Source organism: Tigriopus californicus, chromosome 4 (genome assembly GCF_007210705.1).
Source record: "Tigriopus californicus strain San Diego chromosome 4, Tcal_SD_v2.1, whole genome shotgun sequence".
Lineage (NCBI taxonomy): Eukaryota > Metazoa > Arthropoda > Copepoda > Harpacticoida > Harpacticidae > Tigriopus > Tigriopus californicus.
In genome coordinates this window covers 13,296,124-13,311,732 of record NC_081443.1, presented here as the reverse complement: position 1 = coordinate 13,311,732, position 15,609 = coordinate 13,296,124, and the positions used below count along the sequence as shown (strand labels likewise).

At 47.3% G+C, this 15,609-nt stretch overlaps 2 protein-coding genes across 2 annotated transcripts; one reads left to right on the top strand and one right to left on the bottom strand.

The window, feature by feature from the left end:
- Positions 1-3,034: 3,034 nt before the first annotated feature.
- LOC131879082 (transcription elongation factor SPT5-like) lies at positions 3,035-8,040 on the bottom strand. Its single transcript, XM_059225289.1, has 10 exons — positions 7,802-8,040; positions 7,436-7,649; positions 7,048-7,294; positions 6,719-6,889; positions 5,684-6,584; positions 5,097-5,584; positions 4,345-4,896; positions 3,993-4,147; positions 3,583-3,888; positions 3,035-3,499 (listed from the first exon to the last, which is right to left on the bottom strand). Exons 1-10 carry the CDS (start codon positions 7,825-7,827, stop codon positions 3,164-3,166), a joined length of 3,396 nt encoding a protein of 1,131 aa, XP_059081272.1. The 5' UTR covers positions 7,828-8,040; the 3' UTR covers positions 3,035-3,163.
- A 3,078-nt stretch (positions 8,041-11,118) lies between these two features.
- LOC131879091 (histone H2A-like) lies at positions 11,119-12,118 on the top strand. Its single transcript, XM_059225297.1, has 2 exons — positions 11,119-11,283; positions 11,487-12,118. The coding sequence occupies exons 1-2, from the start codon at positions 11,251-11,253 to the stop codon at positions 11,871-11,873; spliced, it is 420 nt and encodes a 139-aa protein (XP_059081280.1). The 5' UTR covers positions 11,119-11,250; the 3' UTR covers positions 11,874-12,118.
- Positions 12,119-15,609: the final 3,491 nt, after the last annotated feature.

Here is a 15,609-nt window from a genome sequence, read left to right as displayed (position 1 = left end):
TCTCGGGGCTCAGCCACAGACCGTATAATGACTACCGCTCACATAACGCGAGGAAAAATGTGCATAGTTGCCTTCATCAGCTGCTACATAAATTTTGGTGTATAGTGACTCATGCTTTTTCATTCGCCAGTGTGGCCGGATTCTGAGTGAGTTGGTCACTGATGGCGTTCGTTGAAAACCCAGCGATTGTAGGTCGTAAGTAGCAATTACGCAGTCACCCTTCTCTGTTTGGTGTACAGAGTTGTTGACACAAAATTCATTTTCCTCTGGACTGAGGTCGGGCCAATGCGACGTCTAGTCGTTAATAGATCTGTGGGCTCAGCTAGGTGCCTGTCTGGCATAGATCAAGTCGGGTTCTCCTGCTGGTGGTGCTGACGTCTGCGCCCCTTCTTTTTCCCACTCCCCTCTTTTTTCCAGCCAGCCAGGGGGCATGACGGCCGGCCGGGTCCATTGCGGCTACAGGCCAGGCAAGCTTATGTCTCAGGTCAAGTCTATGAACTGGTGGTCTCAATGAAAAGGGAAGGACCGCAAGGACCCTCGTCCCCACTCATTCCAGACGAAACTCGTTTAGCTCTTAATTAACTATATTTTTAGAATATCGGATTCACTCACGAATGAGAACTGTTCGATCTGGCTGCCCGGGAATGTTGGGTTGATCAGGAATTTTGGTCCGACACTAGTCCAATCATAACTCGATATTTGCAATATACAGGGTCAACGCATTCACGTTCTCTAAGGCTGGTTAAAGAATCCAATTGGGTTTTAGGGGTGGTGTTACCCATGAGCTGAATTTCTGCCATCTCTCACATTAGGTGAGCCCTGGGAGGCATGAAGAGTAAAGAGCTCTGCTTTGGTGTGTGTGTGACGAGTCACTTTTGATAGATTATGGAGCTCGATTGTGAATTACATTCAAAAATTGAATGGCAGCGCTACAGACAGATACAAGATACATTACAAGAACAAGTTCTTGTAACATTGAGCTTTGCCTGAAATGGCTACGCCAAGAAAGGCAAGCAACCAGAATGATTACTTGCCATCTTTTGCCAACACAATTTCAATTTCAGGCCTCAATACAGTTCGTAAAACCCTTATTTTTTAGCTAGCCACACATGCATGTAATCAAAATTGGACGCCTAGGTCGGGATTATAATCTACAAAACAATCCAGTCTTGGGCAGTTTGATAGTTTTGAACTTCACTCATAAAATTAAATGAATTGATTTCCTTTACCTTGGTCAATAACGTGTTGCTAAGGACGAGACTATGGGCAGGATGTTACCAGATGTTCTTCTTTTCTGATTATATTAAACAAAGAAAATTATTTTGTATCAGGTCTAAAAAAAAAAAAACCAGCCATCTTGTTGCCAGACAGTGCGCACGCCCAATTCGACAATGTTGGCGATCTCCTTTTGGCCGATTTCTGCGTCAAGCAGATCAAACACCTGTTGCCTTTTGGCCTGATGCGCAGACATTTTCTGACTTACAAAAGTTTGAAGTAATAGAAATTGTCGGTGTCATTCTTAGAAAAGCAAATTTATGGAGTTATCTATGGTGTCATTGTTGAAAATCAGCTGTCAAGTGCGCGTGCCGATTTTTAAAACAAATTATAGGCGGGGAATTCAGTTTATTAGACCGGACGTTTTTGCCAGCGCACCCTGTAAAATACGGACATGCAACTCACAATCTGAATAGAATTCTGATGATATGATAATTAAGGCCAAGAACTATCATCCAGAGTGAATTCATTGCACATGCGTTCTTTCATTTCACAAATAGTCATTACATTTTGAAAGTATAATCTAACTTCACATTTGCTCATAGTGCATGCACCCTGCCATTCTTTTGATTGCCACCTTAAGTATTTATTTGCCACTTTTGGGTTTATTCGTCAAACTATTTGCTATTTTGGCTACTCTTGTATGCTATTTTTGAGGCTTCCAAGAGGGGCTAAGTTTGCCTTTTGCCTCGTTCTTTGAGATGAAGTCACATGAAATCTTCCAAACTTTGAAATCCTAACAGCTCATTCTTGTTCGATAAAAAATATCCCAATCAAATGAACCAAAATTCGCCGTGAAACTCATCCTGGGGGCAATTTGGCGATTTTGAAATTCCGGTGGTTGTCAAGCTTATACATTGCTTTAGAAATTTTGAGACCATGGGATTGAGATTTATGCACTATCAGAGGGGTTTGTTTTCCTTCTGGCCCAGATTATGAAGCACAAGCCGACTTCACAATGTGATTTAGTGTCAATCTGCTAAAAAGTGTCATATTACATCGATGTTTCTGGACAAATGGATCAATTACGAAAATCAAGCATTTCTTATGTACTGTCATGTCAGTTGATCACCGAGAGGGTTTCAAAACAATCTAAATTGCCCCCACCATGGTTCAAAAAGCAAAATTAATTACCCTTGGAAAATGATGCATTTTCGAACATGCCAATTGCCAAGTGCACGGCACTGGACCAACCCAATATCCGTAAATCTATCATGTGGTATGACTGCTATCGGAATTTAGAAAAATAAATCTGTTACCACGTTGGGTTTCCCACGGTTCTGTGTTTTTGGTTCCATCTTTCATCCATCCCAAATGAGTTGTTTGGACTTGAAAATTGTGAAGATTAACTAGAGGGTAAACGTTATTCTCCACCGATTAGTTGGCGGTGCTCATTTCTAAATTTGTGACAAACTGTTTGAAAGGTTTGGAGAGAGACCTTAAAGGCTATTGATATTAGGTGTGTTAGGTTAGTTTGGGTTAGGTTAGGTAAATTTAGGTTAGGTTTGATAAGGTTAGGTTAAGTTTAAAAAAGTAGCACCGCCAACTAATCGGTGGAGAATAACGTTTACCGTGGTAAAATTTGTACTCCTGATTACGATGAGCCAAGAACGAACGAAATGAAAAATCTCACCCCGTTTTGCCTACTGGAACCTGACCATTTTGCCAGAAGCTAACGGTTGGCGAGGAAAAAGTCTAGCTAACGGGCCTGTAGGCTGGAGCGCGACACAGTTATTCTTCTTTGCTTTGTGAGAGGGACGACACTTTTTCAACAATTTATTTTCTTTTGGACCCCTCGCCAACTCATCCTAATTATCCTTTGCGTTATTCATGTGTGTTCATACTCGGTTTATCTGGTTGCTCTTCCCTCGGCAACTTTCGATTCGTCTCAATCATCGGCTTTCATTTTGCACAGATACTTCATCTGGAGCATCTTCACGTCTCCACTCTGATCGAGCTTGACCACGCCCTCTTGTGTGTCGATGGCCAACAACGTGCCCGTGGAATCGCGGTCATCGCCCATGATGACCTTGACCTTATTTCCACGAACCGGAACCACGGGTTGGAGATGCTCGGGCGGAATGCTCACCGTCCGATCTTCGTCCGGCAAAAACACCGAGCTCATGCCCGGCGTCACGCCTCGAATCACACCCACCTGACCACACAGGCCCGTGTCGTCATGGGTATTGCGAATGACCACTTCAATGTCCGGCGAATACCAATCCTATGTATGAAGAAAACGCAAACGTCTCAGTTCAACCCCCATTGAGAGAGGACATCATCATCAGGTAGGACAGGCACACTTACAATGGACCCGAGTTCCAAGCTGGATCCCGGCGTTTGGGGTGCCGTGTAAGGCGAAGGCGCGCCATGACTGCTCCCTCCGGGGGTCATGGGGCTGTACCCGAGGCCGGGGCTGGGTGTCGTCCCATAACCCGGGCTGGGGGTGGGTTGGTAGGGTTGGCCAGGACTGGGTGTGGGTACATAGGTGTTGGGACTGGGCGTGGATTGGTAGCCCGTGGGGCTGGGCGAAGTTTGGTAGGGTGAATAGCCTTCTTGGGGGTTGTACACGGATCCCGGCGTGGCGGGTGTGTACGTGTTCGACGGACTCTCCTGCAAGGGTAATAACATGCGTGTTGGGCGATTTACCGTATCAGTGATATGGGTTCAAATCAAGTGAGCGGCGCGGTGCTTGGCTGGCGTGTTGGCCTTATTACCTGAGCGGTGTATCCCGGCGTGCCCGGATTGTAATTCGGCGAAGGAGTGGTATCGTCGAAACTGTAGTCGTCAAAGTCGCGCGATGCGGCCGGCGTGTTGGTCACGGTAGGATCCCAAGCACCGGATCGACCAGGTGTACGAGAGCCGTCTTCGCCTAAACGCATAAAAGAAGAGCACCAATTAGGGTCAATTAGGGGACTAAATAGATCCGCGCGGCATTAGAGAGGAAGGGTTCGAAGGTGTATCACTGAGGCAATCAAAATCAGGGACATTGAACACTCAAGTACAACCTAGATAGTGATTGGTGGTGGTACTGTTCGACAGTGCATGGGTCAGCCAGGGCCCACTTACCGTGAGAAGGCGTCATACTGCCATAATGAGGCGTCCTCGAGCCCGCATCCCCGTGCATGGGCGTTTGAGATCCATACATGGGCGTGCGACCGCCATGGTGGCCACCGGGCGTGGTTGAGCCATACATGGGCGTGCCCGAGCCACTGTAGTTGGGCGTGCGCGTGTACGTCGAGATGGATCCACGCTGCGGCCCGCCCACGATGGCGATACGCGATCGATCAACGGAGATGGTCTTGCACGTGGAATGGAGCTCCACTCTGGCCGTGGTCTCGGTGGCATCTTTCACGATGCCAATACTGGCTTTGTACGGTCCTTGGGTGATCTTGATGGTCTGTCCAATGAGCTCGCGATCACGCCCGATGGAGCCCCGACCCCGGCCCCGACCTCGACCCCCACGCCCACCACCACCTCCTCCTCCGCCGCCGCCTCGATTGCCGCCTCCACCTTGCGAGGGATGCATCGGAGATGAGAGTCGGGGCGACATAAAGCCCGGGTGCGAGGATCCACCGCCCATGCCCAGACCCGGCTTGTTAGCCACCTTCGAGCCTCCCCCTAGAATGGAATGAATTTTGCATTACACGTTCCCGTCGTTCCCGTCGTCCACGTCGTCCACGTCGTTCACGTCGTCCACGTCGTTCCCGTCGTCCACGTCGTCCACGTCGTCCACGTCGTCCACTTTCCACGAGGACAAGCACACGTTCGAGTGGCCAAACGCGACAAATCTAGAATGTTGTGTCGTTATCCGTTCGTACCTGCCAGATTGAGATGTCGGCACTTGCACACAAAGATGTTGCCGTTGTCCAGCATCATCCGTGAATGCAAGAAAGCGTAGTTTCGAAACAAGTGCTTGATCTGTCCCTGGCGTCCGGAATGCGGCCCATCGATGACCTTGACCACGTCGCCTTTTTGCACTTGATGCTGCTCGGAGTCGAGCGCCACGGCATTGCGGTTTTCGCGCTTCTTCTGCAGAGCTGCGGGCTTGACACTGATCACTTTGCCGTGCATGTTCAGCACCTGGAAGGTCTCCTTCTGGATCTGCACGATCACGCCCACCGTTTGGGCGTCCAATTGGACCATGTCCCCGAAGGAGAACTGACCCAAGGTGTCCACGCCCGTGGCCATGTCCGTGCACAACTGCAAGTCCTTGGGCAAGACCTTCAGCTCGTGCATGGTCAGATCCGAGAAGAGCACGATCAGATTTTCCTGGACGCGCACGATCAGGCCGGTATCGCCCTCATAGCTGAAAAGGAGTTCAAGTAATACGCACAAGTTGAAGGGCATTCATTCTCGATCTTGTTCTTCATCCGGTTCATGGGACAACAATGCGTGAAATGCTCACCGCCCTCCGATCACTCGGACGTGATCGCCTTGGCTAAAGTATTTTCGAAGGTCCCCGGCTTGGAACTCCAACGGGTCCTTGAGGTCTTCGTGCTTGGGTTGGATGGTGATCTTGGACCCGTCCACGGCAATCACCTTCCCTTGCAAGTTGACCAACTCACCGTCCACGACCTCGACATTGTCCCCGTTGGAGAAGGCGTGTGAAATCTCCTCCTTGTCCGAAGCGGGCAACTCGATATCGATCCCCTCCGGCGTCTCCTCGAACTTTTCCAGTTCCGTCAGGGTGGGTTTCACGCCTTCGGCCAAGATGGCACTCATGGTGAAGTTCTTGTACAGGTAGCCCTTGCGCGAATACCGTTGGCCTTCGAAGACCATGAAGTCTCCGTCGTTGGTGATCTCGCCACCGATGGAGCGGACCTTCTCGGGATCGAAGAGCTTGGCCGCCGGTCGCTTCTTCTTCTTCTTCAGATCTTGGGCCGCCGCCCCGCCCGCCATGGTTCTCAATGCTCCTCGCGGGCGCGTGTAATCGATGCGGGGCAGGAGCTTGAGGTGCACCATGTTCTGGCTGGTGTCCACGTAGTCCACTTGAGCCAGATCGTCTTTGTGGACGCCGCGTTTGCAGCGCACCCATTGGCGGGGCTTGAAGCCGGATTGCTCCTTGACCACGCGGAGCACGTCGGTCATCTCGCGGATGGGCACCATCTGTTGGTTGTACACGCCCAGTTTGAGGGCCGAAATGCCCTCGATGAGCTGCTTGACGTGGGTCTGTTTGAAGGCCTCCACGTAGATGTAGCCCTTGACGTGTTCGGGCGCCACCACCGAGCGGATCTGCATGGGCTCCTCCGTGTGTTGGTAAGCGATGAATTTGTTCATGATCCGCAGCACGGTTTGCTTCTCCGCACCTGCATCATTTCAATCAACATTGTCCTTGATAGTGTGGGGGGGTGATCATGATCCAAATTCCAAATTCCTGCGCAGTGTGCCCTCAGACCAGAGCGGTGACCCAGACCCTGGCCCTCCAAGCCTGCTAACTTACCCGGGAGACACTTGACCATCCAGAGGTTGGGATCCTTGACGCCGGGCAGGAAAGTCTGTTGGGTGATTTCGTCGGACATTTCCTCGCCACCCTCGCCGAATCGGGCGATGGCCGCCACATCCTCGTTGTAGCGTTTGCGGTAGTACTCCTCGATGGCCTCGGCATCAATGCCTAAATTGAAAACGACAAACAAAAAAAACAGGTATTTGCCCATGCTTCCATCATCCATCGATCCCAGTCATGCCCCACTCAGGATGAAGGACCCAAATTGGGGCCCAAATTGGGGCCCAAATTGTGACGGATCCCATGGATGGATGGATTATTATTACCTTCGTCGTCGAATCCAAGTCCTCCGCCGCGTTCACCGCGCTCTTTGCGCATGCGCGCTTCAATGTCGCGGGCCGTGCGTCCCGCTTCGTCCGCTTCATTGGCGAATCCGTCCTCGCCCACGCCCCCGTCATCCTCCCACATGTCCTCGGTCTCTTCCGTGTCATCGTCCACTTCGGCCTCGTCGATGATGAAATCCGAACGTACTTTCTTCTTCTTCTTGGACTGACCACCGCGACCACGCCCATACTGCAGAGAAAAGAATTCCAGGAGGATGCTCATCATCGGGTCCGGGTAAGCCCCGGCTCATTTTTCATGCCCCTCTTAGTCAACTATCCGCACGCACACACACACACCCACCATCCATCCATCGATGGATATACATCTTACATCTTCATCGTCGTCATCATCGTCTTCCTCCTCATCGTCCTCGTCGTCCTCATCGGATTCTTCCTCCGAATCTTGGAATCGGCTCTTTTTGCGCTTTTGACCGCCACCGCCCCCGGCCCCACCTCCGCCCCCGCGGGCCGGGGGATCGGCTCTTTGAGGCGCCGGATCGTCGGGATCTTCGTCCTCGTCCTCGGAACCCGAGGCGTTAACCGAACTAAAAGGTGAAAACCAAGGCCCGCCTTAGCAAGTGGTAAGCTCTGAAGCCAGGAGTCTTCGCCGAAAGAGTCCAGCATCATCCATCCATCGATGGATTCCATGGATTCCATGCATGGATGGATAGATTCAGATGGATTCAGATGGTCTTACTTGCGTTCCTCCTCGGAGTCACTCATGTTGACCACGGTTGATATCACTGGCGATGGGATCCGGCGATTTCGGGATGATGTTGATAGTCTGACTGGGTGGCGGGTGGCGTTTACCTGGTATGAATGGTTTGGAGTCGGGAGGGTCGGTCGGGACCGTCGGGACGCTCCAGGAAGGACGATGCGGGCGGAATCTTGATCCAATGGCCAGACCTATTAGCCGTATTAGCCCTCAGTTGTTGTGGTCCAGCTGGCGGCAAGCGAAACCGGGCTGCCGGCCATCGGCCGAATTTGGGCCCTTAGGCTGAATCAAATCAGCCCCGTCCGCCCTAATCCCGAAACGCCTTGCCTCGAGTCCTCCGCATTCTGGCTAAAATGGCAGGGCAAACCAGCTGACTCTGGCTAGCCTAGTCAGCATAGTCCATGGAGTCCATGCTTAGGCTCAAAGCCATACAACCAGCAGCCACTCCATCCATATCTGAGGATAATAAGCTCAGGGTGCGCTTTTTATTCCGTCCATTCAATTGACCGATTCGGTGCCAAACACGACACATATACATTTTATGAGCTGTCTTGTTCCATGGACTAGAGGGTCGAAAGTGCGCCCATATCTTGCATTGAGCAGCGTTATTGGCATGTCCGGTCAATATGTCTTAAGAAGGGAGTTTTGATTCCCATAACAATAATGTATTGGGCCGGCGGTAACCAAATACAATCCAGCCCAAGGGAGTTGGACATGATAGGACTCCTTTAAGTAGCAGGTATCTGATGAGGTCAGCACCAATTTTGTGAGTTCACGGGGGTACTTTTCAATTTCCTAGCGATACTAAAATAACCAAGATGCAACGTGTCATACTAGACAAAAAACTTTTCGGAGATTTTAACTTACATAAAGTCTGTGGTCAAAATAGAAAATTTCAACACAGGAAATTGTAGCCTAAAAGCAGATGTTTTGGGCTAAAAAGTATATTTCAAGTATTCTAATGAGTAAAAATGTGACATCTTATTTAATCGCACTGCTACATAAACCATTCCTTTCATGAAGAAATGAATTGGCACTCCGATTAAATCCCTTGACAAAACAATCAAGCCTTAAAAGAAAGAAGGACCTTTCAAAATTTGATGGTGACGGCATCTTCTTCTCATGCGGGGCTTCACGGGCTTCACCTTTGATTCCCTTATTTTGAAAATTTGGCCAGATTCTCGGTCAAAAGGTGACTGACTCTTGCCCACATATGTGATATTAATGGAGTAAAGATTTATTTGACTCTCAACAAAGTCAACACAGGTATCTATCTATCTTCGTGTCATGGGAATCATGAAAACGAGCAATCTTGGAAGAAAATTGAAAAGCACCCTTTTTCAACATAGGAATGGCATATAGGAATTTTTCCGCCCTTCAAGGGTCTTTGTTGAAGCATGTCAATGTCTCTCAGTTCTTTGACTTTTGCAAAAAAAGTCTTTTTCCTTGTTTCATTTTTGTTGATTTTGAGGACTTGAGGAGGGATGTCAGGTTTTGAACCTCTCCAAGGAGGAACCCCGCGCCATTGTCAAGTGGTGGGACTTTGCCATTGTTGTGGTGCCAAGAAGTGGGAACTGTTTCGAAGGACAGAGATCGTCATCATATGGGAGTAGGAAACCCAGGAAGCCATGCAGAAGAGCAAGAGGACCTGAGAAGTGCCGAGTCTGAGTACAGCACTTCGTCACTTTGTTAGTGGACCTTCAATCCCGTCGAGTGGACGTCATCCAAGGATCTCAGTTGGACCATCTTCCCACACATCAATCAGTAATCAAAGAAAAGGCAATGAAGCTATGTCAGACCAGAACTTGAATGGGTGAACCCAGCCAAGTTTGAATTACTGTCTGTAAAATGAGGCCAGCATCACCTACTATCTGTGAATTAAATTTTTTTTCTTTGTGCGGACTTCATTAACGCTACTGGGAGTGGAATCCCAGCAGTTCAAGACGAGAAGACTTTTTATTTTACTTGACTTTTATTTATATATATTATTTGATCAACCAACGAATTGGAGTTGGCTGATCTGGCTAATCCTTGAATATGAGGTTGTTCCGGAATTTTAGGCAAAAATTTGTCCAAGTCTGACTTAAATCTTGCTACTGGATCAACGCCTACTTAAGCCCAACAAAGATTTGAGGGCAGCAAATTGAACAATGAAGGAGCCCGAGAAAGAAAAGAGTTTGAATGGACTTTCTCTCACTTCACAATTTAGAATGTTAGAAAAAACAGAATAGCATAAAAGCTTATCAAAAACTAACCATCACTACATGAGCCAATATGTCTTAAGTCCCCCCTCTTAGAAATGAGGTAAACAAACCCCTTTTATTAGCCCACCAGGCGTTTTTGGATGTCTGCTATTTTCAACTTTCAGCATAATGACTGCCCATAATCATAGAACAAATAATCATAGGCCTCATTAGGCCTAGGGCTGGCAGGCCTTGGTCTTTGGGTTATTTACAAAAGTGTCAAAGGTGAGGCGTTATTAAAAATGTGAGGGTCTTTGAAAAAGACTACCAATTACTTGGCTTCATGTCTTCAATATGTCTAGCTACTCACATCTAAACAGGATGGATGCCTAAAAAGAAGCCTCATTTTTCTATAGTTGAGGGCAAGAAGCGTTAAAGCTTCCATCCAACGCAATGCTACATTTTCATAATCACGCAACAAAAGTACCAAAATTGGACTTGAAAAATCCGTTTTAGTTATTCAAATTTTGAGAGCTCACTTGTACTTTTGAAGTCTAATACCTCTCTATCAAAAGATCAAAGTAGAATTTCAGTTCTTTTATTCAATAGATGAATGGCTCATTTAGCATTGTATTTTATTGACCTGTCACAGTCAAACTCATTGTTCTAAGGGTAACTTCAGTGCTACGCCATTTAGCGTTTCCTTATTCCATGTAGTAAAATCAAAGACAACATGCCCAGCCAAACCGCACTATGCATGCATTGAATTTCGACATTTATTTCATTTAACCTCCCTTTCTATGGAAATAGCAGTGTGGTATTGAGCCAATCTGATAGTGGGTTCACTGGATTATACCAAACATGTTCATTTTGTTGGGTTTTTAACACAACTCACCCAGAATCACGCAATTATTGGAAATTCAATGGGCGGATGGTGCGAGTTGTCTGTGATGTTTGTCTTAGTTCTCCCTCCCCAAAATGCCCAAAATCAGGGAGGGCTACAGACCACTATTTTTCCTTACATGTCCTTCACTTGACATACCCCATGCCCTTGGAGGTCTGTTTTCTTTCGAGTTGTTCATTTAGTCACCCTAGTTGGCGGGCTTTCCTTTCCCGCATTTGAAAACTTGAACTACCTTCATCCATCCACTTTCCAAGCTTCTCTGATCTCGTTCAGTCGACGCTCAATCTCATTCCTCAACGCCTTCCTTCCTATTTTGTATCGAGCGAACTCGCCGGAGTGTTATCATGTCCGGACGCGGCAAAGGCGGGAAAGTCAAGGTACGTCCACCACCCGCCTGGGTTCGACCGTGTTGTGTCTCACCCAGAAGTAAGTCACTTGTTTTCGGGGGGGGGTGGGGGAGGTTGGCACACTGTTTGGCGGGGTTATTCTGGCTGAGGAGGTAGGATAATTGACCGGCCGGGCTTACCCTTGACGAAGGCTGTTGATTGAAATTATTCGTCTGATTCATCCGCCGCCATAGGGCAAGGCCAAGAGCCGTTCCAATCGTGCGGGTCTGCAGTTCCCCGTGGGCCGCATCCATCGCCTTCTCCGGAAGGGCAATTACGCTGAGCGCGTGGGCGCTGGCGCGCCCGTCTATTTAGCCGCCGTGATGGAATATTTGGCCGCCGAGGTGTTAGAATTGGCTGGAAATGCGGCACGCGACAACAAGAAGACCCGCATCATTCCCCGACATTTGCAATTGGCCATCCGCAATGACGAGGAACTCAACAAGCTCTTGTCGGGCGTGACCATCGCTCAAGGGGGCGTGCTGCCCAACATCCAGGCCTCGCTCCTACCCAAGAAATCGTCCAGTGGCGCCTCAGGAGGCAGCACCAAGAGCTCCACCAAAAATAGTCAAGAGTTTTAGAACTCTCGCTGGATGGATGGCGCTGACGGCTACTTTGAATGTGTCATTTCTTTCATTTCAAGGGCTCAAGCTCGAGCTTGAGCCTAATTCCACCCACAATAGTATTAAACTCGAAACCATACATAAACATGTGTTGAGTGGTGTTTTCACATGGGGATGAAAATGGTTCGTGGGGATTCTGTTCTTGTATTTTTTGTGGGGATTCTTGAATCCCAACATATGGGAATTAAAATGATCAATTATTTCGTTGCGTTCACTTATCAACATTATCGGCATTATGTTTCTCCAGGCAGACATGGCGACCCTAAAACATAAGTTTGATGAGGGATTTTGGTCAACATGACTCACAAAATTGCCCTTTTATTAAAGCCTGCGTTGATTGAAGTGAAGCAAATTCTATCACAAAGAACGAATGATGTATGAGGATATGCTGAGAAACCACGTTAATCCTCGACGGGTCCTAGAACTGACCCAAAAACCGGGGTCAGGCCAAAACTCGCGAGTGTTTTTGAAAGCATTCAGTATGAGATACATTTAGTACCTGGTTATCCCTGGGTTTTCTTAGATCGCGGGTAAAAGAAGAGCAAGAAAAGACGGGATTCATTCACTTATTTATTAACCGGACTCTCGATCATGCTTCAAGGCGTCCGGGGCTGGAAACCGCGATCCTGCATGATCTGGTTGAGTTCGGTCCGGTTGTACTGACGAATATCGAGTCGTTCCACCACACCCTGGCTTTCGTTCCGGAAGGTCAATTCTGGCCATTTGCCCGGCATTTTCTTCCATATCGTGTGAGTGTATAGGTTTTGGAAGTCTTCACGCAAGAAGTCACGCACTTCGGGCAGACTTTGGAGGCGGCAACCGCCGCACGACTCGATCCGAGCCACGCTGATCGTGGGAGGTTTTTGAGGACACGCAAGGCCGGTCCAAGAGAGGCTCATGTAGACCAGGATGAACCCCAAGGAGAAATAATTCATGCTCAAAGACAGTGAGAAAGAAGTAGCGATATATGGATGTAACTATTCGAGACTAGATGTCCTACTAAACTATGAGCGAATGTCGCGTTAAAACTAACACTTCATGCTAGAGCCTATTGGTTGATTGACGCTAGGATCGCACGTTGCCAACAAACCGCACACGCGCGGAGAGCCTCTTGCCATTTGGATCGATCGCTGAGGACGAAAGGGCATCAAATATCACAAGTCCAACCAGTCCATCACCCACGTCCATTTACAGGGAGAGAAATGTTAGCAACATACACATACTAACATTAACAATAAGGAATCAAATTTCAAATGGACCCGTCACCAGAAAATGCTACTGTCGCATAAGCTACTACATAGATCACTGGAATCGTTCCAGTGACCTTTGACTATTTGTACCGTTTTAGATGATGAGGCGTGGCGGATACGAGGAAGATGGAGACAACTTCGAATGTTCATGTTGACTTTGGCTCGAATCTAGGCTCAACAGGATATGATGAATAAATACTCCTGTGATATTGTCTAACATATCGTTATGGATCACAGTGCAGGAACATGTTAGCTTAGTCCAATGATGTTCAAGGTTCATCCATTGTTTTGAACACTCTGTCTTAAACGGGTATGGTGGACATGGAGAGCTAGGGGCCATTTAGCTGTTGCTCAGATGCTTCTAGTCGTAATGCATAACACAATGATGCTTTTCTAGTACTATTTGGTTGGAAATGGTGATTGTCAAAGTGTCACAATTGTTTGGAACTCATAGAGAATTTGAAACATGTCCCAGAAGAGTAATGGCTTATCATTGGGTCGCAGTACTTGGTCAATACATTTTTCATTCAATAATCTCTTGATAAAGTCTGGCATCTTGTAGGGAATTTTCTCATTTTGACATTTGTTGGTCCGCAGCAAAAGGAAGCTAAGGGTGCTTCGGGCGCTTCCTTTGCTTAATGAAAAGGACAATCCAGCCTCACTTCTCTGACGACCCCGCTCAAGATAACCCAGGGTCACATGCGTCACATGACTTGAAATCCCAAAAGTAGGACATCATGCCTGAATCTTCTCACATGACACTTTAAAGATTTTAATTCAATAACTGAGACATTTTTGAAGCAAAAGGTAAAAACAAGAGAACACTGAGCCAAGTTGTGATTTGCTAATTTCTGATCAGATGAATTGGCCGATTGAATTGTCCAGGGGTGAAACATAGTCATAATGACCAGGCCCACATCTTTACATGTAACGTATTTCTTTACCTCTGTCACAAAAAACTGGTCGTTGGATTTGGTGGTGTAAATTGAAGTTGTTCAATTGAGTTTTGCAGTACTCATGACTTTAGTTGTCTACCACGAATTTTGCTTAGCTTGTGCAGCGAGTGAGTGACCGGCAGTAAGAGTACTGATCAAGATTAAGAAGGGGTAGTGTTTCTAAACTATTTGACAGAAAACAACAATAATGCGTGTGGCTCTTCTTTCCCGTTTATTTTTGTTGAACTTTTAAGTCTTGTTTTCCTTATCATAGGAGTGCACAAGCCTTTTTTTGCTCTTTTCTTGAATGAAGAAAAGTCCTGTTTTTCTAGAAAAAATACGTATCAACCTTCTTCAAGAAAAGTAGGAGCTTACAACTTTACTTCACCTAATTTAATAATTTGCTTTCATTCTATCAATTTGGATGACAGATGAGAAAGAGGAACATGAAATAGAAAGGAAACTCAAAAATATTATAAAATTGAAATTATGAGTGGAAACAGGATCTTTATCAATGTTCTGTATTAGGGTTGGTAAGTTTTTCATCAATGCCTTATGCTATTGTTCTTCAGCTTTGTAACTATAATTACAGAGACAAGTTTAAAAACTACAATTGTCATTCATATGATCAATCCATAGCGTAACTATATCTTGTTTTTGTTGAACTTTTAAGTCTTGTTTTCCTTATCAGAGGAGTGGACAAGTCTTTTTTAGCTCTGCTCTCCTCTTTTCTTGAATGAAGAAAAGTCATGTTTTTCTTAAAAAAATATGTATCAACCTTCTCTCAGAAAAGTAGGAGCTTATGACTTTACCTCACCTAATTCAGAAATTTGCTCTTATTTTATCAATTCATAGATACGAGAAAGAGGCACATGAAATAGAACGCAAACTCAAACTTATTATAAAATTGAAATTGTAAGTGGAAACTGCACTGCACACTTGAGTGCTTAAGTGCATCATGCACAGATGACACGAGCCAGCCCAGTTCCAAAGTTCCCGCTAAACTCACTTTAGCAAACTGTCGCCTGAAGCGGAAGCATCCGTTAGGCCCAAACCAGGGTGACGTCATGGAGCGCCGACCGGTCTCACCAGCGATCCATCGAACGCCCCCCCCGCACTATGATTAGGAGTGAGGGGGGGGTGGGGGGTGGGGGGGGAAGAACTGGACGGCATGGGAAGGACTTTATCGCCCGATGGGTCTCCCTTTTAGCTCAGGCCCCAACGGATGGCCCTTGTCACGGTGCCGGCCAGGCGGGCGGATGGATTGAGATTGATTGTATGGTGGACCACGCCCAGACCATCTCCATCCGTGGCATCCATTCCATGAGGGCGAGCCAACACAGACATTCTGGGCTACCTCATGGGTGGGGACCGCGTCTGACACAAGGGGGGAAGGGATGCTCCGGGATACTGGACCGACGCGGGTCAGCGGGTCACGCTGGTCCAGATTCAGCTGGCAATCGAGAATACGAAAACCAAGAAACAAACAAACAAACTTACATCAGTTTG

Bases quoted from the DNA above. Each gene is read 5' to 3' on its own strand.
- LOC131879082 (XM_059225289.1), bottom strand. From the start codon at position 7,827: ATGAGTGACTCCGAGGAGGAACGCAA. The intron at 7,295-7,435 runs GTAAGATGTATA...TTTTCTCTGCAG, and splicing joins ATGATGACGACGATGAAGAT to TATGGGCGTGGTCGCGGTGG. The intron at 5,585-5,683 runs GTGAGCATTTCA...ACTCCTTTTCAG, and splicing joins GTCCGAGTGATCGGAGGGCG to CTATGAGGGCGATACCGGCC.
- LOC131879091 (XM_059225297.1), top strand. From the start codon at position 11,251: ATGTCCGGACGCGGCAAAGGCGGGAAAGTCAAG. The intron at 11,284-11,486 runs GTACGTCCACCA...CCGCCGCCATAG, and splicing joins GCAAAGGCGGGAAAGTCAAG to GGCAAGGCCAAGAGCCGTTC.